Source organism: Vigna umbellata, chromosome 1 (genome assembly GCF_029865625.1).
Source record: "Vigna umbellata cultivar VRB3 chromosome 1, Vumbellata_1.0, whole genome shotgun sequence".
NCBI lineage: Eukaryota > Viridiplantae > Streptophyta > Magnoliopsida > Fabales > Fabaceae > Vigna > Vigna umbellata.
The window spans coordinates 20,523,627-20,544,818 of NC_142165.1; the positions used below are offsets into that span (position 1 = coordinate 20,523,627).

The 21,192-nt window shown below is 35.9% G+C and overlaps 2 protein-coding genes across 3 annotated transcripts; both read right to left on the minus strand.

Moving 5' to 3' along the window:
* Window positions 1-1,936: 1,936 nt before the first annotated feature.
* LOC148204885 (putative monogalactosyldiacylglycerol synthase, chloroplastic) lies at window positions 1,937-7,912 on the minus strand. Its single transcript, XM_088099902.1, has 8 exons — window positions 7,033-7,912; window positions 5,964-6,136; window positions 5,198-5,359; window positions 4,968-5,109; window positions 3,801-4,025; window positions 3,162-3,224; window positions 3,010-3,084; window positions 1,937-2,364 (listed from the first exon to the last, which is right to left on the minus strand). Exons 1-8 carry the CDS (start codon window positions 7,528-7,530, stop codon window positions 2,128-2,130), a joined length of 1,575 nt encoding a protein of 524 aa, XP_087956028.1. The 5' UTR covers window positions 7,531-7,912; the 3' UTR covers window positions 1,937-2,127.
* A 1,658-nt stretch (window positions 7,913-9,570) lies between these two features.
* On the minus strand, window positions 9,571-19,838 carry LOC148204886 (uncharacterized). Of its 2 annotated transcripts, XM_088099909.1 has the most exons (5): window positions 19,642-19,838; window positions 19,409-19,504; window positions 19,017-19,139; window positions 16,766-16,805; window positions 9,571-9,932 (listed from the first exon to the last, which is right to left on the minus strand). In XM_088099909.1, the coding sequence occupies exons 1-5, from the start codon at window positions 19,762-19,764 to the stop codon at window positions 9,859-9,861; spliced, it is 456 nt and encodes a 151-aa protein (XP_087956035.1). In that variant the 5' UTR covers window positions 19,765-19,838; the 3' UTR covers window positions 9,571-9,858. The 2 variants fall into 2 exon arrangements, with proteins under 2 accessions (XP_087956035.1, XP_087956037.1); XM_088099911.1 differs by lacking the exon at window positions 16,766-16,805.
* Window positions 19,839-21,192: the final 1,354 nt, after the last annotated feature.

The following is a 21,192-nucleotide window of genomic DNA, read 5'->3' on the forward strand; positions in this document are numbered from 1 at the left end:
TGGGTTTAGATTCAATTATATATCTAATTTTATAATATTGTATAACATCTTTAAGATAGATTAACAATCATTAGTGGAATAGATTGGATTAACTTTTGTTTTGCAATTATGTCAAATTAAACTAAACTCAATCTCATACTAGTGTTGGTTAGATTATCATTGTTATATGTTGAACTGCAAATTCAATTAGATTTTATTAAAATCTTAAATAATAACTAATGAAAATGCAAGCATTTTCGTGCGTCTATTTTTACTTTATGATAATAAAAAAGTAAAAAAAAATCAATTATTTTAGTTAAAATAAATTTTTTATTAAATTTTAAAAATATAATAAAAAAATAAGGCTTCAATACTATTTTGATCTATATTTTCGTGCCTTTTGTTTATTGTGATTTTTCTTTGTTTTGTGTTTAAGTCTTTATTTTAGTAAATTTTGTTTAACTTGATATTTTTTATGATGATATTTAAATTGTTAATGATATACAGACAATCCTATAACTTGATAATTTTTATATATGAGATGTGGGTTGTGACATGACCATTCTTTTCTTCTTCACAAATGCTAGGGTTTTATGAGCCGTTGTTACCATCACTCAAGATTGGTCATCATTGGATTCTCCACCATGTGAAAAGTCAGAAATAGGTAATTGCAACCTCCAAAACACCCATACATTATTTTATCTCACAAAAACTCCATAACCTCAATTTTTTTTTCTTGTTCATTCAATCACAAAGTGTCAACCTACTTACAAACCTCACCCTACATAATACAGATAGCTCTTTCTATTTTTGTCAACTAGTTATCCAATCCATTTTTTTCCTTAGAAAACCCACACACAAAAACCATCACGTCTCAATTCCTCTCCATTATCCATAATCATTTACCTCACACACGCTTCATTCATCAATATGCACTTTCAACATTCATTCCATTTTCTATCTTCACAATAAACCAGTTATCATCATCGTAGTTTTTCACTATTATAGATTTTATTCTTCTTCATCCATCATTACTTTTCACAATAAACCATTAGAGATTTCATTCTTCTTCTTTATTCATCATCATTTTTCACTTACCCATAGATAATAAAAAATAGAAAACACAGACTTACTCTACCATTATTTCCATCCATTATCAAAAATGTGGATGTAAGAAATATATTCTTAATTATAATAAAAAAATGTGGTAAAATTCGAATGTAATTCACATTCAAAGGAGGACTATTTAGAATAAAAAGCATAAGTTAAATGTAAAAATGAGAAAATTGAGTAGAATATATAAATTATATTTACAATCAATTAAAACAAACCTGAGTGAAGAAAAATAATTAATTTTTAAACAAATCTTCTAGTAATAGAATTAATATGACTAATCAATTATATTACAATCAACTGCAAAACACTGGTACAAAGACCCTACTGATAAATTTGATAGCAGAATATGTAAGCTACATTGATTGATGTATATGATCCTTCACATTTTGAAAACAAATTTATCGCAATTTCCAAATAATGACATACTTCACAAGAGAATTCTATATTAGAAATGTGTATCTTAATAGTTAAAATAACTAATTAAATCTTATGAAGCAAACCTAAAAATTGAGATAAACATTATTTAATTTATATTTTACCCTTTTGTTAAAGTTGAGTCTAGAAAGTGTTTAAGCAAAAATAGGTATGGACTCATTTAATGTCAGGTTAAGAGGTGTCTGACACATACTTAAAAGATGTCACATTATTATTCTAGAAAGATATGAGTAGTACCTAACATTAACAGTTCGTGAGACAATATATTACAATTTCCCAAAATGAAATATTTATCAATTTTTTACATGCGGAGAGTCTTTGAACACAGCATTCAAACTCAACCCTTGAGAAATCTGTGAAGAGTTTTTCTCCAGTTTTTCATAGTAAAGTTACCAAAAGAGAGATGTATCCCTAACATGGAAAAAAATTGATTAACAAGAAACATTCAAAACTATATCAACATAAAATTTTCAAAGGAGCATCTGAAAAATAAAGATGGAAGACAAATACTCGAATTTCTGGTAGTGATCAGAAAAATGGTTGCCTAATACATTTTTTTCTCAGAAAAAAAGGTGCAAAAAATATCCTCAGTATCAGTTAAGCTGTACAAGAATATTCTGCTAGGTAGCTTCTTTGTCTAACCAGCTCGTGAAGGTCATGAACAATCTTGAACACAGCGTCTGGCCTTGCCAGCCTCAATGCATTTTGTGACATTTGTTGTAGCTCGTAGGCCTTAGGACCAAACCAATCGGCAACAATTTTTGCTATCTGTTTAGGAGATTTAGAGAACTTTCCGCATCCATTTTCAACTACATAGGGGACATTGCCAGCTTCCTGAAAATGAAAATCCACCATTTTATCAACCATGAAGAGGATTCACGTAAACTCAAGCTAAAATCCATAGTTTCTACATTTTTCATGGAACATATGCAAGTTCAGACAAGTACACAAAGACGCAGTAACATAATCATAATGTTTACTCCCTCTAAACTAGCTATCAAAAAAGGATTTGTTAACATACATTTGTATATTTTAGGAGTATTTTAACAAGTTATGCCTTGGATTTTTTAATATAAACTCATGGTATAGTTTGCTAAACTACTTCTTTTGAAAAACAAGCGTACCTTAGGCAAATCCTAATAGGGTTGCTAAAGTACATTCACTAGCCGGAATTTCAACAAGTTATGATCTTTCGTTAAATACACTCAGGAAATTGTTTAACTTCTGGTAGCAAACAGTGGGAACACGTTTAACAAATCCCTATATGAAAATGCATGGATAGAACAATTTAAATAAACACTTGTGAGAAAGATTCCTTCCACCTCTTTATTATTGTCAACTAAGCCCCTAGTTAGAGCTAATATATCTAATTAAGTTCTAGAACCCAGTTTCAAATTTACTCCAATAACACAATTGAATCAGCTGGATTTCTAGTACAAAAATCACAAGGTTCAGGAACCATAGCCATAACCAGAATACCTGTCCAGCAATGTAATCATTCAAAATAATAGGGAGGCCTCTGATCTGGGCTTCTGCAATCGTCCCTGGACCCGCCTACAAAAAGAGAAAAACCCATCAACTGCTGCCATAATTAGGTAAGAAAACCTTAAGTCAGGATTGAGGGATCAAACCTTTGTGATGATGCAATCACAAGCTCCCATGCATTCCTCCATTTTGGTAACAAATCCCTTGACCTAAATATGAGTAAATTAAATCAGGGGCGACTAGACAATGCTGAATAAATAATTGCTATGCTCATCAAGAAATTGAATTGCCACCGACCCCAAACAAAAAACTTAATAGGGAAGTTTCACACCTGAAGTTTTCTACATTATCTAGTGAAAAGAAAAACTAATATTACCCAGGGTCCTATGTATAAGACCCTTTTTAACTAATTCACAATAATTAAGAAAACTGCTTGTCCTCAACCAATGGCTCCCGTGCAATAATATTTCCAGAGTGACCATGGTTCAATTGGGTTGAACCAATGAATGGTAAATCAATATTTTCACTAGTTCAATAACCAGTCTAGTTTTAAAAAACATTGCATATGAACAATCTGATTCTAAGGCTAAATACCTAGCTCATCGTGCAATACACTAGCAAAAGGCAATCACCATGGACAGGTAACAAAGTTAACATTTAAGCCTATGGAGGAAATGCCAACGATGATATAGAGGGTGCAACAAAACTAGAAAGTATATTGGAATTTATATTCGAATAAAAAAAAGATTAACAAGGTTCTGGAAATATTTTAAGGGTAACAATACCTGCACAGGAACCTTCCAATTAATAGAAGTCAGTTTGTTAAGAAGTTTCTTATTCCGTCCACAGATCACTAGGATCTGACCTACAGGGGCCCCAATATTCTCGTCGTATAATGAATCTCCAAGTGCTCGAGCAGTAGCCTCAATGGGACCCATACCTTCCCCTCCCCCCATCAATAATACAGCAGGAAGATCCTCATCCATCCCTAGATCTCTCCTTAGTTCATCCTACAACATAAAGTAGAGAAGGCCAAAAAATTCAATACTACCTAATGCACTAACAGTGATGTAGTGTTCCTTGTGACTTCTATTTTACAGGGTTAATTATCTCAACCTTTGTTGGGTTAGTTATTAGAAGTTTTTACACCTACACCCTTCTATTTTGATAAACTCCACCTAACACACTGCTTTGTTATTTATTATAAGACTTTGTGTGTAGTTTCCATAAAAGTAGGGGAATTAGGTATAAAGTCTCAGATAGCTAATGGAATTAGAACAGAAGCACAGTAACAAGTAGGTACTCTAATTTTACCAACAAAAAGACTGTCCAAATATTAGCCTTAACCTCATAAATCATTTTTACTAGCCCAAATTTAAAACATCCACACTTCAACAAGCAATTAACTGAAACCTGAGACCATTTGAAAATAAAGTGTATTGAATTGTATGTTTGATGAAAAAGGAATAATATTGAAACCAGATCAGATCCAAGTTTGTATAATTAAAGTATACATAATACATTCTTATATATGCATCAATTAGTTACAAGTATAGCTGTTATGATGTACACTAATTGAAAATTGTAATACTTGACTACAGCCTGTAGTAATAGAATCAGAGAACCCACACAGAACACCAAAGCTGATAATTTTAGTTTATCATACTACACATTTGGCTGTCGCTTAAACAAAATCAAGGGAAAAACTTACACTTTACAGGCAATCATTAGAAAAAGTGTGTAGCACTGTTGACATGAAAATGGCTATTATCTACTTTCAATGACTTCAAAACCCAATATAAATTACTATTCCTACTATCCTATCACAGGATTTCAAACAGTTCAGAGGCATTCATTTGATAATAGTATATATAACACATCATCCCGTGTCACAATTACAGAATTGTTAGTAAACTTGCCAATAATTCAAGTAATGGCTATAAGAATGACACCTTTGGCCGGACAGGCTTAACAAAGGAAGGCCGGACAGGTAGACCAAAAATCTTTATTTGGGATTGCTGCAATCCTGCTTTCAATGCCCTTTGCGCAACATCTGTCGTAGGACAATAGCATCTAGTTACGAGCTTATGAAACCTAAAGAAAACAAGAAATAGGACGTCAAAATAAAATTCTAGATAGATAATATTTTTTGAAAAGGAAATAATAAAAAAATAGAACTAACCACGTTGGATGGCATGTGCTTAAATCTGTGATAACTGTAGTAAAAACAATCTTATCTAAAAGACCCTTTGACCTCAAAATTCGAAGTGGAACGTGCTGCATCAATGGATGCACACTGATTATTATATCTGGCTGATATTTCATTAGACCTTTAGCAACCTCACTGTAAAAAGAGAATGGATGGTTTAACTATGACATGCGATGTTATACTGTATTTGAGATGAGATATAAAGGGCATTAATGAATGTGATACTGCATATGCGCAAGGAACCATATTGTGAAACAAAAGATGCAGAAAAGTTAATGAACATTGGGAGCTGTAAGTAACCAGAGGTCAATCTATCCAGATTACAGAATAACATTTACAGAACATGAATACCAAATTAGAACCACCCTGAAATACTACCAAATTACCATACTATCTTTTTCTTGAGAGAATCAAGTAATATAAAATTATGCTTTAACCTAAATAAATATGGAAACAGAAATAAATGAATCAAAGCAAGCACAATCTATTCCCACAACTACAAAAATAATGAAACTATTATTGTATAACTTATAAATTTAATGATCAAAAGAAAACTTCCAACTAGAAAGACAGGGAGAATGCTATACCAGTATATGCATGGAGCCTGGACTAGCACATATGCATCATTTTGCATACCTATCAACTATATTCAATGAATGCATCGGTTTTCTTACTCATTGAAGTAATTTGTCAAAAAATAAGAGTAGGAATTGTAGCATGAAGGCAACCAAATCCTCACCGAGCTATGAAAGTTCCAGTTGCTGCAAAATTAGACTGGTGCACAACTCGTGGGGCAGTTCCATAGTAAGTCATCTTCCACAATGGCCCGTGCTTCACCAAAAAGCTATAGCTCCTGGGAAGTTGGTTGAACGGCCAAGGTGTGTGATCAGCCCACAAATCAGTAACGAAAACCTGTACCATGAACCCCAAACTGAGAACACAAAACCTGACAAAAAATATACATACATTCACGCATCCTTTCATGTGATTCCCCTCTAACCTCCCATCACCTTAAACAAGCAACCATTCCTAAAGTCATCATCATTAACTCGCAATTAGAGGGTATTTGGAAGAGCTTCTAGACAACATATTTGAGCTCAGTCAAATGACATAACTCAAACTCTTTTTTCTGTGTGGGAAACCACAGGGATCCTCCAAGGGAGGATGTCTTGCTTAAGTTACGTAGAACCACTGTGAGCAATAAAGCTCTCTTTCAACCAGTATTTGAAGCAATTCAATACGCAGAGCTAAAAACAAGGTCGCTGGTTAAGCGCAAACAACCTCCATTTCAAGTTGATATACATGTTTGGTAATCACATAAGCACTTTTTATAACCTCTCATCACCTTAGAAAGGCAAAATATCCAATTTGGTCCTAACGCTATCATCATTAACTTACAATTAAGGGTGTTTGGAAGTGCTTCTAGACAACTTATTCGAGCTTATAAAAATGACATAAAACTCATGTTAAACTCTTTCTTGTGCAAAATCCACATGTATACTTCACACAGCACAATCTTCCTCGAGCCAGGTAGAATCATTACAGGCCACAAAGTTCTCTTCTTTTTCAAGTATTTGAATGAGTTGTATACCCAGCACTCAAATTCTGAACTACTAAATAAGTGGAAACAACCTTAAATCACTCATGAGCTCAGTGATACTCATAAACTCTTTCTACGTCATTTCAAGAAGATTATTTTTACTTAAACTAAACAAAAACAGTCATGACAATTTCCCCCCTACTTCTTTTAATAAAGAAACATCTCATACTATTCCCATTGCATAAAAAAAGAGTATACCAAACCAAACCTGGTAATCATCTCCAAATTCTTCATAGAAAGCAGCCTTGATAGCTTCAGCGGAAGCTCGATGCCCACCACCAGTGTCACTCATCAAAATCAAAACTTTTTTGGGCCTCTCACCCCCCACGCCGTTCCCGCGAAGCCCCTCATTCTCCACCCCGCCACACTCATCCACTCTAACCCCACTTCCATCCCCGTCCCCGTCCCCGTCACAGCCACCACCACCACCGTCGCCCTCCGCGACTCGCAGCGAGGCGAACCCAATCGGGATCTTCTCGCAGTGAAACCTAACTGCTCTATTAAACTCGCTCAAAATATTCCGGACCCTAACTCCAGCCGCCCCCACCCTCAGCGAAACGCCGCGTTTGGCTCCCGCCCCGCCATTGAAGCGCAGGAAACTGGATTGCACAGCGGTGTCGGTGCGAAAATGATCGAAGGCGAAGCGATTGACGTGGGATGCCAAATCGAGAAGCACACTGGATTCTTGCCTAACACCGTTGTTCATTCTGGCTTCAAACTGTTACCAATCAGTAGTAATCGTTACCAATTGTTCCTAACACTATCAACAAAATTGGTTGAGAATTTTGAGAGAGGAAGAAACATTGAGCAAAGAACGTAGACTATAGAGTATTATTGGAGTTTTGTTTGAGTCATTTTTGTTGTATGGTGTGGTGTGGGTTGTGTCATGTGGATTGGGTTGAGGACACTGGGAAGGTGCTTGTCACGTCACGAGCCAATGGAGGAGTGCCACGTCACGTGCGAGTGAAGCAACGCAAGGAACTTGGTAATGCAGGCACGGTTTCAGCGTTGAGCAAAGGTGGGTTTTTGATTGAAGGTTTGGTTTGGGTTAGCGCGGTACGAGGTTTGTTGCGACATTGTACGAGAATGATTTATAGAGTGCCCTTGGTGGTCGGTTGAAGGGTAAGGTGAGAGTAGTTAGTCCTTCAACAGATGATGACAGCTTCAAAACAAGGAAAGTTTATCCCAAATCCTTTTTGTACTTATGTACATGTGATAAATCAAAACAATTTGGAAACAAATCAAATTATTTCTAATTATTATCTATTTTTAAATCAATTTTGACTTTTTTTATTGTTAAAAAATAGGTATAATTAGTATTGGTTGAAAGATTTTCCAATTAATAAAATTGGGTTGATGTTTTCCACTATGAATAAATAACATCTTCCGTCCAAGCCTATAACACGTGGTTATAAGACTCTTTCTTCAGATAGATTATTGCATTGTTTTGAGAGACATGAGATTGGCATGTGTTTGTAATGCACTACGCATACGCATGAATAGTTGACCCCTCAAGCCATTGCCGTCCAAAACTTTCCACCATGGCTTATGGGTTCACACCTTCTCACTCACCACCCCCAAAATGTGGATATCATGCACTTACTCTTATTCAAAGAAAAAATAAAGAAGTTTCTCTTTATTACTTTTTTTCTAAAAGCATTTTATGCATAGGGTATTTTAAATAAAATTCTATTATCGTCCAATTGTAAGCTATTATATATAATAAATTTGTTAAATTTTATAATAACGATGTTAAAATTTATATTAATAACGATTTATGATTAATTGACAATGTAAAAAAATTACTAATGCAGTAGGTACTATTAATTATAGTATATATATGTAGATGGAATTTTAGTTATTATGAAAAATGAATATATTTAATTAATTTTTAAATTTTGGTTTATTATCGATAAGTTCAGATGTATTACAACATTTTTCATCGATAGCCAATTAAAATAATGTAGTTGTTAAATAAAATAAAACAGAGAAAACGAAAAAAATATTTAAAAAAACTAAGAAAAACAAAATAGTCTTTAAAAAATAACTAAAAGAAGTAATCCATTGTAAAGAAAAGTAAAATATAAATAAAATAATGCCTTCCGAGTATGTTCTAAGGTCAATATGACGTAAGTTAATTGATTAAACATTAAATGTTACTTTTATTAGTTTATATTTTGATATTTTTATGCTTTAATATATTAAAGGTTAGTTAAAAAAAATTAAAATTGAAGAAAAATTATTTACCTCTATTATAAAAAATATTGTATATCAATATTGCTAAGGAAAAAGAGATACATTTTTACAAAAGTAAATTAAATTAAAAAGGTGATTATAGAGATTAATTATAAATAGAGGTTGGACTTAAATAAAACAATGATTATCACAAACATTTAACTCTACTTCTGTTAAACTCGTACATGGAACCAAACTGAAAACTTTGCCCTTGTCATACTATTTAAGTTATTATCACAATAAAATTATATAATATTCTAAGGCTTGTCTACCAAGCAATGCTCTCTGAATTTTAAACAAATCAATTCTGCCCAATGAGAGAATGTCTCACTTAGCGAGTCTATATAATTCAGAACACTCTAAGGACAAATCAATTGATCAAATTGACTCAGATTGCCTTTTTCTCTTCATTTATTATGTCAAAATTGATACATTTAGTTCAAAATAACATCAAATTGAACAAATTAGACTCAATTGATCATAAATTAGACGGTCCAAAATACTCAACATATCTCACACAAGTCAAATTTAATCAAACACATCATACCTGCATAAATCAACATTTAGTGACCCTGTCACTTCTACAATTAAGCTTCTTGGCTCAAGCTAAATCTCTAAATACAAAAATATACGTGAAGCGTTTAACTTGTTTATCCTTTTAGTGTAACGTTTGCATGCAATATATATGTTGAATAATGCAATTCAATTAATGATTTACTTTCACTACCCTGACTCTGTTTCTTTACATTTTAAGTAAACTGCTAGATGCATACTACATTACTATCCTGGTGATAGCAGATCAGTTACTTTGAACTATAGCAGAGAAAAGCAGTTTGTTGATATCTCCAGAATCAGCATCATGTGTCTCATTCCCTGCATTCAACACATTCGCAGAAATTCATTTTTTCCAGAATTCTAGCAGCAATTACCTAAGATCATATTATCTATTTCTGAATTCTTGCAGTGTCATGCATGGTAATTATCTAATGTCACAGTATGATAAACCAGATTTGTATTAGTCGTTCAAAATGCTTGGATAGTCCTTCCCTACAATGTCACCGTGGACATAACTCTGAAACAAACCATCCCTTCATTGATGTACTCTTCACCTAATTAGGCATCGTAAGACTTCCAACCACAGCCACTACCTGGCTATTTTCTAGGCACATAACCAATGGCAGAGGCATAATCTAAATAAATTACGCAAGCAATCAAGACAAAGGGTCTACTAGGATACATTTTCCCATTAAGTCCTTACAGAAGAAAAAAGTATGTAAACAAATTAAATTTATTTCATAAATTAAAAATTAACTTTAGCATATACTAACTTACAGATGATTTTTCACATTAACTTCTCTAAAAGATGCTTTTCAACAATTTAATTTTAACTTGTAGAGTGCTAATTTCCTTTTTTTTTCCTTCTCCATTTTTCTCTCTAATTGGTTATTGACAAATTCATTTGAGAAAGCCCATAATAGTCTCAAATGGGGAAAAAGGACTTCTGGCAAAAGGAGATAAGAGGTACAAGACGGAAAGTTGGCTCTACTGAACTGTGCTCGTACAAGCAGGAATCACTGTCGAAATAAGAAAACCTGGTTCATCCAGTATTCAGTGTTTCCTTTCTAAAGGATTTTCAAAGAAGGCTTTTCAACACTAAATAAGACTAATTTATTATTCTCAATCATAAAAAATACATTATGATACTCTCTATTTATAATAATCTAATTCTCCTAAAAAGAGAAATAGGGAAATTAGGAAAGTAAAATAAAATAAAAAATTATATATTTATTTCCTCTAATTAGGAAGATTCTAAAGATATTATCTCAAATTACAACGCTCCCCCTCAAGCTGGATCGTACAATATTGTATGAACCAAGCTTGGAATAGACAAACCCAATCAGAGATAATGTCAATAAACCAAATTGCACACACAAACAACTATAGCGCAAGAGACTCCTCAGCATCATATGGAGAATAATGGACAACAATGAACAACCGTGAACTTGCACCATGAAACTTCAACTTGGATAGCAATGGACAAAAGCGAACTTGCACCATGAAACTTCAACTTGGACAGCAATGGACAAGAGCGAACTAGCACCATGAAACTGACAACAATGGGCAAGAGAGATTTCCATTAACAATGGATGATGACTTGTAGCAACAAACTGGAAGAATGGATGAAGGACTGTAGTGGTGAATCGCAACAAACTGCAGGGACTAAATTGCCATCAATAGTGGCAAACAGCAACAAAGCTTCAAGAACTTGATTTCCATGAGTAACATATGGGAGGCATTCAAAGGCTAACAGTAATGAACCTTTAGGGACTTAACTGCCCTAACAACAACAAACGTTTAGGGACTTAACTGCCCTAACAACAACGAACCTTTAGAGACTTAACTGCCCTAACAACAACGAACCTTCAAGGACTTAACTATCCTGAACAGCAACAAACCTTCAGGAACTTAACTGTCCTGAACAACAACAAACCTTCAAGGACTTAACTGCCCTGAACAACAACAAACCTTCAGGGACTTTAATTGCCCTGAACACAACAAACGTGCAGGAACTGAACTTTTCTGCAACGGCTAACAACAACAATCTTGTAGGGACTTAACCACCCTACAGCGACTGAAACAACAATACACCTGCAGGGTCTACACTACCCTACAGCGGCTGAAACTTTTCTTCCCCTCACGATTGAACACACGTCAATGACGTGAAGGTGAAAGAACGGGTGAGAACCGATTCGTACTTGGGGACAAATCTGAAACCCCTAACATCGAACGAGTCAAATCAGCGAGTGGTCTCATAGAACAACTCTCAATGAGCTGTTACAACAAGGCATTGGCGGAGCAAAGATCCTTTCACATGGCAGAAAGCAAAACACTTAGAACTTATTATGGCATCAAAAGACTAATAAAGTGAGGCAGTGGCGTCCAAAGAGTCCGGGGTCTATTGAGATCCCCCAACCTTGAACACGTCAACCCGGCAAGAAAGTGAATTAAGTGGTGCAGACAGGAAACAGCCGAGTCTGTTTTCCTGTGATAGGAGAACACTTGCAAGAGAGAATCACGGAATTGTAACCAGATGGTGGAGACACATCAATGGCTCACAAGTTGAATCAACGGAGCAGCAAGGAAAGGAAGAGCGATCGCTTGGTCCCAAGAAGAAGCGTACATGGATTCCAACTCCTCCAAGTTGGATTGGAGGTGGAACCCCTGAAGATCAAAAGACTGGTCAAGGGTTGCAGAGAGATTGACAGTAGCTCGCAAAGCGGCGCGACTCCTGTCTGTGGTGGCAGCGACTGACTGTAGCGGCGGTTGACTGCGCCGGCGCCGACTGTGGCATCAGCGGCATCAAAGCAACGAAGAGAACAACAAAGGGTAGGATGAAAGACCAAACCAGAACGCAGAAATGAGAGGAGGTTCGGCGATGCGGAAGTGTGCTTTGAGAAGACGAAGATGCTGTGAAGACAACGAAGATGGCAGCCATGGCTGCTATGGAGGGTCAGAACAGAGAGATGGAGGTCCGGTGACATGACCGGTAGCGGCGTGTTGCAATTCCGACACCAAGAAGGCGGCGCGTGACAAACACGCACCTGAGACCAGCTGAAGAAAGGCGGCGCGTGGAGGCGCGTTGAGTGGAGTCTGGTCCTGACTCCGACGGGGTTGGCCGTCGCTCAAGGCGGTCCAGATCCGCTGGTCATCGGACGAAAGTGCAAAGGTGGTTGACGGCAGACGATGGTCGACGGCGGAGAGCAGCGGTGCACAACGGAGAGATCCGGTCGTTGTTCGGCGAGACCAGGAAATCAGCGTCGCCAGAGAAGGAGGACCGGTACTACACGACGAGGGGTTCGGTTGAGGAGAGCGGAAAAATCGCCGGCGACAGTAACAACGGGAGCCCTAGTGTGGCCGAAGCTTTACATCACTCTTTCAAGGAAGGAGAAAGAGGAAGATTTTCTGGCCATGAAGGGGTGCAAGCTTCCTCAGCGACCCAAAAAGAGGGCGAAACTCATCCAAAGAAGCTTACTTTTGGTGAGCCCTGGCGCGTGGTTGACTGATATGTGCCAAGAGAGATATGAAGTCAGGGAGAAGAAAAGAAATAAGAACTCTCTATTTGGTAATACTGGAAAAAAAGGCCAGAATTCTAAGGCAGAACTTGACTAGGGCAATTGGAGCCCATTAAAAACACATGTTAAAGAAGAGACTTTTAGGGGGCCACCAGCAGACAGCAAAGACAGCGGAAGCGGATCAAACAGGCTCTGATACCAAGTTGAAAATAAGACTAATTTATTATTCTCAATCATAAAAAATACATTCTAATACTCTCTATTTGTAATAATCTAATTCTCCTAAAAAGGGGAATGGGAAAACTAGGAATGTAAAATAAAATAAAAGATTATATATCTATTTCCTCTAGTTAGGAAGATTCTAAAGATATTATCTCAAATTACAACATGTCTCTACTAGAAGAGCCCTCTCAACACAAATGATCCCACAAGTAACAACTGAGCTAAGGCAGATGCAGGAGGGATTGGACAGAAGTATGCCACAAGAGGAAGCCTGATAGACTTCTTTGGTCAAGAAATCTATGTATCACTCAAAACAGTACACACACAAAATATTGGACAAAAAGTTTGTTTATTACTTTGATGAACCAGAATACAAATGTACAACATCCAACTCTCAGGGGAGCACTCTCCCTCCGTAGGAACACCCTCGTGTCTATACACTAATATCAAAAGCTCCCCTGACATAATACCTTCCTTTCTTCTTATAAAGGCCCCCCAACCAACTAACCAACTAACAACAAATTCCTAAATTGTTTCCTTCTGTCCTGCACCCATTATATCCTATCACATTATATCCTATCATTACACCCCACTGCAGAACAACCTTGTTCTCAAGGTTGGAACCGTGAAGCTTGATCTCATGGCTCTTCTTCATCAATGTGTTATCATATGAAGGGAACCCACTGGCTACTGCCCTCCAATTGAAGTCTGGAGGCTTAGGTGGTGGTCGAGATGAGAGAATTATTGACTCCTTCTATTCCATTAATAAGAACTACTTATTTTCCAAGATTCCCATGGACCATATGACTGTTCTATACTGCTTTCTGACCTGGTGACCTCTTACATTGTAAAGCACAAGAATCGCAATTCGCTCTGAAACTGTTTGCACTGCTTCCATTCTTGAAGTTTATTTCCTAACATCTTTACCTTCCACCATTGTGAATAATACAAGATGGCTAGTTAATAAAGATTTTGTAAGAAACCTTGAAATTCCTTTGTGGCCATTGTTAGAAGCTAGATCTGTAGGTGTTATAACATCAATAATTTCAAGATATGGATCTATAACAGCCCTAGTGGATGCACCCATGGACACCCAGACCACAGCTGGGTCACTCCTTGACACCACTGTTTTAACCCCAGGCTTCAACAATTCTTCCCCCTTCTTCATTGTTTTGACATACACACCACAACCTACCACACTATCTCCACTAAAAACAACAACTTTTGCAACTTTCTCAGCAGTCAATCCCGTTTTTCCCTCTTTCTTTTCTTTCATGACAGATTTCTCACTTCCTTTTGAGCCCCTTCCATGATTTATGCGTTCCTGCAGCATGTCTTTCTTTTCTTGGACGATTTCTTTTTTTTTTCTTGCACACTGTCTTTTTTTTTTCTGTTATGGGTCTTCCTTGTTTGCTGGCCCCTTTCTCCAAAGTATTTACTCTTTCTTCCATCACCTCCTTAACCTCGTCCTTCCTTCCCCTTCTTTCCCCATTCACCGACCCTTGACTGCCCTCCAAATTCTTGTCTAAATTCTTGGAGTTTTTCATAAAATATCTGAACATCTCCTTCAGTTCTTGATGACCCTCTTTTAGTTCTTCTAACGCCCTTTCTACTGCGCTGATTCTTCCTTCCATTCTTTTCCCTTTTCTAGATCCGGCAGGTCGAACCGATTTTTAGACTTCTTTGGTCAAGAAATCTATCTATCACTAAAACAGTATACAGAGAGAATACTAGAGAAAAAGTCTATCTATTACTCTGATGAACCAGAATACAAATGTACAACATCCAACTCTCAAGGGAGCACTCTCCCTCCACTGAAACACCCTCCTATCTATACACTAATATCAGAAACTCCCCTGACACAAGACCTCCCTGTCTTCTTATAAAGGCCCCCCAACCAACTAACCAACTAACAACTAATTCCTAAATTGTTTCCTTCTATCCTGCACCCATTATATCCTATCACATTATATCCTATCAAAGCCCCTTTTGAATGTGGGGTTTTTCTGATTCCTAACATCAAACTTGAGGTCTAGGTGGCATTTTATCAAGGAAACTTGTTAATTAAATGAAACAAATTCTTGGGAAAAACCAAAGTTCCATGTTGACTAGAAATAGTACAAAATTATAATATTTAAGTTGGAGTAATCCTCACCTTTTAAGCCAATTTTCTAGGATTGAGTTAAGCCAAAACTCACTTTCTAATATAATATTAGAGCCTATTCTAGTCAAATTTATTGAACCTATCATACTACCTGCATATAACCATATTATAGTAAGTGTAAACTTTACCTTATAAGCTAGTTTTGTAAGGGATGAGCTAAGACAATTTCACTTAACTTCCAGAGAAATTAGTAGGAGCTGCATCATTTGTGGGAATGTGACTTTTTCACGTTGAGGCATTAAAACGAGTGCAACAAAATGATTCAGTAGAAGTGAGATGACAACAGCAATAACTGTCTTAACATCTCAACTACGATAATATTTGTACAGATGGTACAAATAGGAGCTAGCTTTTGGCAATATGAAAAGGTCACTCATATATATAATTACATAACTAGCTCCATGACTCCGGTGTATAGATCAGGAAAGGAATGGCATTGTATTGAGGTTTGAGGGATCTCGAACTGGACTCTTAAGAAGATATAACTTCTGTTCTTGTTCATTATTATTAGATATATAAATAATAAAAACCCTTCACCTAATAGGTTAAGCTTTTGGGAGAATTAGTTCTTGACACATTACCCGTTTTTCTAAATATTAAAGTTGAATTTTGGCACGACAGACAGTGAGTTTGAGCATTATCCATGCTTCAAGTCTGAAGGGCTCATGCATGTGACAAAATTTTAGGTATAAAACCAATCATAAACTTCAGTTAATAGGTAACAGCTTAAGTTTCTGCAAGAACTAGCTCATGACAATTGTGTTCATTGAGAATAATATTCCATATTCTTCTTCAATCCCACACTCTACCTCTAGCGCTATATGCAGTTGCCCCACTACAACAAGCCCAAGCTGTCCCTTCCAAGGCTCAAAAACAACTGTCTCACAACCTTGAGCCTGAAGTGGTAGTTGGAGACTCAACAATACACTCTAACCCAAGCTCATTTTCCCCTTTTTTAGTCATTGCACTCCTCACATTTGATGTCTATTCAACTCCATTCCCCTTTCCTCACCACATCAATCCCCGCTTCTAAGATAGTGGAACTGATCCAGACCACAACATAGTATCCTCTTTCAATAGTTCAAAGACTAAAAGATATTGAGTAAAATATATATTTAATTCAAACCAATACATTGGCATCGGGTAAATTTTGTCACTACAAGAACAATGACACAAATATCCATTAAATAAGGTTAAATTTAATGTATGGAAAACTCTCAAGATAATAAATCCCTCCAACTCCGAACCTGTTTTGGATCTTACTTGAGCTGTCCATTCTTCAATTACCTGCAAAATCAGTTAAAATTGTGTAAAATACCATAGCAAATGCACTTAGTTTCTGTTTGACTGACCGGGTGAAAAGTGATGACATACAAAATTTGGGAAGAAAATACTGTACACCGGGATGGTATGACAGAAATGCAAGAAAACGTAAACAGAATGAGAATGTATAGTTTTCCTCTATCCTCCCTTTTCTACGTTTACACGTTCCACCAACTCAACCAAAAATAAACTTGGTTATGTAGGCAAAGCAACATGAAATCTACCCAATTTTGCTTGGGTAAAATTAAAAGCAAAGCCCCTAATTTGATTTATCTTGGTTGCTTGCTGGCAAACGGTGTAAACACTAGAAACACCATTTGGAAAATAGGCAACCATTGATAATAGCAAAGATATACCTCACAAATTACCATCATGCCCCATTTTGATACCTTCAAATGGAAGATACTACATTTTCTGTTTTGAACTATATATTTTTATTCCCTTATGAAATCAAGAGCTAGCACAGATACTCTATCCTTTGAACTAAAACTCCTTGAGAGTCTAAATGAACCATTATGCACTTCTCAGTAATTCATGAGAAAAATGCACATCCAATATAGGAAATTTCATTACTTGTTTAAAGACACTGAGGTGTTAACTTTAAAAAAGTAAAAAGGAAATGATACACAGTCACTCACATTTTCATTAATTTGTCTGTGTTGAATATAGTGAAAAACTAGGTATAGGGTTAATTTCCGTTGTGTAGAAAATATACATAAGGTAATGTATTTATAACAAAGAGAATGTGGGCTAAGCCCAAATACAAATAAATACATACAAATAACATATTTAACATAGGGACATGTTTCCCTAATTAACATAAAACGAAATATATCTAACATTCTCCCTCAAGCTGGTGTATATAAATCATATATGCCAAGCTTGTTACAAATATAATCAATTCTCAGTCCTCGACTTAGTGAAAATGTATGTTAATTGATCATTTGAGTTTACAAACTTGGTCTTTAAGTCTCTAGATACAATCTTCTCTCAAATGAAATGGCAGCCATTCTTAATGTGTTTGGTCCTTTCGTGAAAGACAAGATTAGAACTGATATGAAGAGCAACCTGATTGTCATATATAAGTGTCATTTGAGTGACATCTCCCAATTGTAACTCTCTAAGCAATTGCTTATGCCAAACAAGTTCACAAGTAACCGAGGTCATAGCTCTATATTCTGTTTCTGCACTAGATCTTGCCATAACACTTTGTTTCTTGCTCTTCCAAGATATCAAGTCACCAAGAGCAATATCAATCACTTTTTTGAGTAAGATGATCAAGATACCCCTGACTATCAAGCCAAAGTTTAATGTTCAATGTTCAATGTTCAATGTTCAATGTCCAAGTCACATAATTAGTATCATCTAACTTATCAATTGGCAAGTGCACATTGACATAGTTAGTAAAAACTGACATGTCAGACATACTAGTGGCAGAAGAGAAATCGGAAGAAGAGGCAAAGGAAGACGCCATGGAAGAAGAGAGAGAAAAAACCTAAACACCAAAGAGGTCTAATCAAATCAACGAGGCCGGATATGAAGAGGCAATCTCGGCACAGGTGGTGGCTGTAAAGAGGGGTCACGACACACAACCATGCTCAGTGGCAAAACAAACAAAGGCGGAACTTTGAACAGCACATGAGGGCGCGTGGTTGCTCCAATGACAGCAATTCTTGCAGTGTGGAGGTCACCTGGCCGAGATGATCAAAACCATCTAGTTGTCGGTCTGAACTAATACTCCGACAATACTGACGACAACTAGCGGCGACGGTTGCAATGGCAGAGGCGAAGAAAAAAAAAGCCAATAAACCCTAAGCTCTAGATATCATGTTGAATATAGTAAAAAACTAGATATAAGACTCATCTCCCTTATGTAGAAAATACACATAGGGTAATATATTTATAATAAAGAGAATGTTGGCTAAGCCAAAATACAAATGAATATATAAAAATAATATAATTAACATAAGGACACGTATCCCTAATTAACATAAGTCGCAATATATTTAACCGTTTGCACAAAGAAGTTGACAGACTAACTTAAAAAATCAATTAAAAAAGATACACGCCAATTTCCTCACTCTCTCACACATAATTTCATTGGTTTATTCATTTAAATTGAGGAACCAACTTAAAAAACCAATTAAAACAAAAAGACACACACATTCACAATACCTGTTTGAAGTTAGTGAATGCAGCATCATCTTCACCAGTGGAGAAGATGCCCATGGATGGTTGCATTCGCTGCACCAAATTCCTGTTCTCCACCAGAATTCTCTGAGCCTGATCAATCAAATCCTGCACAAGTGAACAACCAACATCAAATTCAAAACACAGGTGTTGTTCATCTTTATAAGCATACATAGGTACAACAATGGTTTCAACAAAAAAGTATGCAGCCGCAATTTTAGCCACATGTCAAGATTTTTGGAGTCACCGCAACTGCAACATCGTTCTTAATCTAAAACTTTAGGTATCAATACCAATCAAATATACCTTGCAGCAATTCAAATCTATAGAACCCAACAGAAGGCATAACAATGAAGAATAATTTAACAATAAAGTACCTGCTTAGCAGCCAGAAGCTCATGGCACTGCCCCTTCAAGGTTGCTATATCATCCTGAAGCTTCTTGATTCTAGAAACCAGCTTCATGGGGTTAGCCTGCAAAACCCAATTCAGTTTTAAGCATAAAGGTACCAACTTGGAGGTGCCCATGATTGGATTTAGCAAGGAATCGAAGAAATGTGAATGAGGGTACACAGAAAACTGTGAAAACAGAGATGGGTCGTTGTGCTTACATTGTCAGGGTAAACCTGCAGAAACTCCTTTTCGAGGCGATGGTGAACTGTAGAGAGATCGTGATTGGCCTTTGTGAAAAGGTTCAAAAGCCCATCTGTTGCTTGGTGGTATTGATGCTCCATTTTGGCTTCACGCTGCAGTGCTGAATTGAGATTCAAATGGTCATCGTTCTTTTGGAAATGCGCACTGTTTCCAAAACAAATTCAAATATCTAGACACGAGAATGTAAGAAAAAATAAAATATTTTTTTTCTTTTGTTTTTGATTTATTTTGATCTTTTATTTATATTTAAAAAAAACAAATTTAATTTTTTTATCTTTTAAATTTTATTCAATTTCGTTTTTCCATTAGTAAAACTAAAGTTGCAAACATTTTTAACGTTTTATAAATAAAAAGATTATTACAAAACAATACTTACACATTTAAACATGTTTATATGTATGTAACTAACGAAGCAATAGGTTTTAACCCTCACATAATTAAAAAAATTATTTATAAAGAAAGGTTAAATTTTCGTGTGTGTATTCTCAGAATTTAGAAAATTCCTCATTGAACTGATTTCACCCAGTGTTGCCGTTCATCCGCTGAGCGCGACTGCATGTTTATATTTTTTTTTCATGCACGTTTCTTCTGTTTTATTTCTATATAAAACATTGGTTTTGCCCTTTATTAAAACAATCAAGTTGTATCATTCTTCTGTTATATGAAATACATTTTTCACTTATCTCTCCTTGCCTTCTTCTTCTTCCAAAATCATATTTATTCCTCACCTTAGAGTATGTTGTCTAAGATTGCATTAAGTCACATGGGTTTAAAATGATATCATTGCTCTTCAATTGAAGAGCTCTCATGCATTTTTACTCTGATTCCTTTCTTTTGTATTAATTTCTTATTGTTGGTTTGGAAGAGAAAAACAAGAGAATACACATATAAAGAAACAATGTTTTTGTGTATATGGTTTTACATTTACACCTGAGAAAGAGTTGTCTAACCCACTTCTTTGACTTTCAAATTTGTCCTTTCCATTGTTAACTTGCTTTATTGGAAAATGAAATATGGTTTCTATGTATTTATTCTTCCCATGTGACAAGGGATTATTAATAAAATTTATTGTTGATTTATTATTAACAAACGCTTAGATGAGTCTTTTAATTTAATTTCATTGTTGTCAGGATGGAATCAAGCCACACAGTTTGGCATGCAACAGAAGAGTTAGCTATATATTTTGCCTCACATGTAAATAATACCAGAACTTGTTGCTTTTTGCTGCATCAAAAGATTGGTGCTCCCATAAACTTGAACAAGAATCCTATTTCTAAAATTGAAGCAAAAGAGGTATATGGCCCCAATTCTCAAAACAACTGAGGCCATGACGTCCTTTCAGAATACAAACAGTCTGAAAGTTCCTTCTATTGGGTGTAAAGTCAAGACTTTATGGTAAAGAACCGAGACCATAGACCGGTTTAGAATCTAAAAAGCCTGACATAATCTTTTTGTATGGGGAATGTCAAGACCCTGACATCTGTTATGAGAACATAAACTTGTTCGCA

Excerpts from the sequence above, each read along its gene's own strand:
- LOC148204885 (XM_088099902.1), bottom strand. The coding sequence starts at position 7,530 with ATGAACAACGGTGTTAGGCAAGAATCCAGTGTGCTTCTCGATTTGGCA. Across the intron at positions 4,026-4,967 it reads TTAAGCCTGTCCGGCCAAAG|GATGAACTAAGGAGAGATCT; the intron begins GTGTCATTCTTA and ends TTTATGTTGTAG. Across the intron at positions 3,225-3,800 it reads ATTGGAAGGTTCCTGTGCAG|GTCAAGGGATTTGTTACCAA; the intron begins GTATTGTTACCC and ends ACTCATATTTAG.
- LOC148204886 (XM_088099909.1), bottom strand. The coding sequence starts at position 19,764 with ATGGAGCATCAATACCACCAAGCAACAGATGGGCTTTTGAACCTTTTC. Across the intron at positions 19,505-19,641 it reads TGCAGGTTTACCCTGACAAT|GCTAACCCCATGAAGCTGGT; the intron begins GTAAGCACAACG and ends TGGGTTTTGCAG. Across the intron at positions 16,806-19,016 it reads CATTCACTAACTTCAAACAG|GTAATTGAAGAATGGACAGC; the intron begins GTATTGTGAATG and ends CTGATTTTGCAG.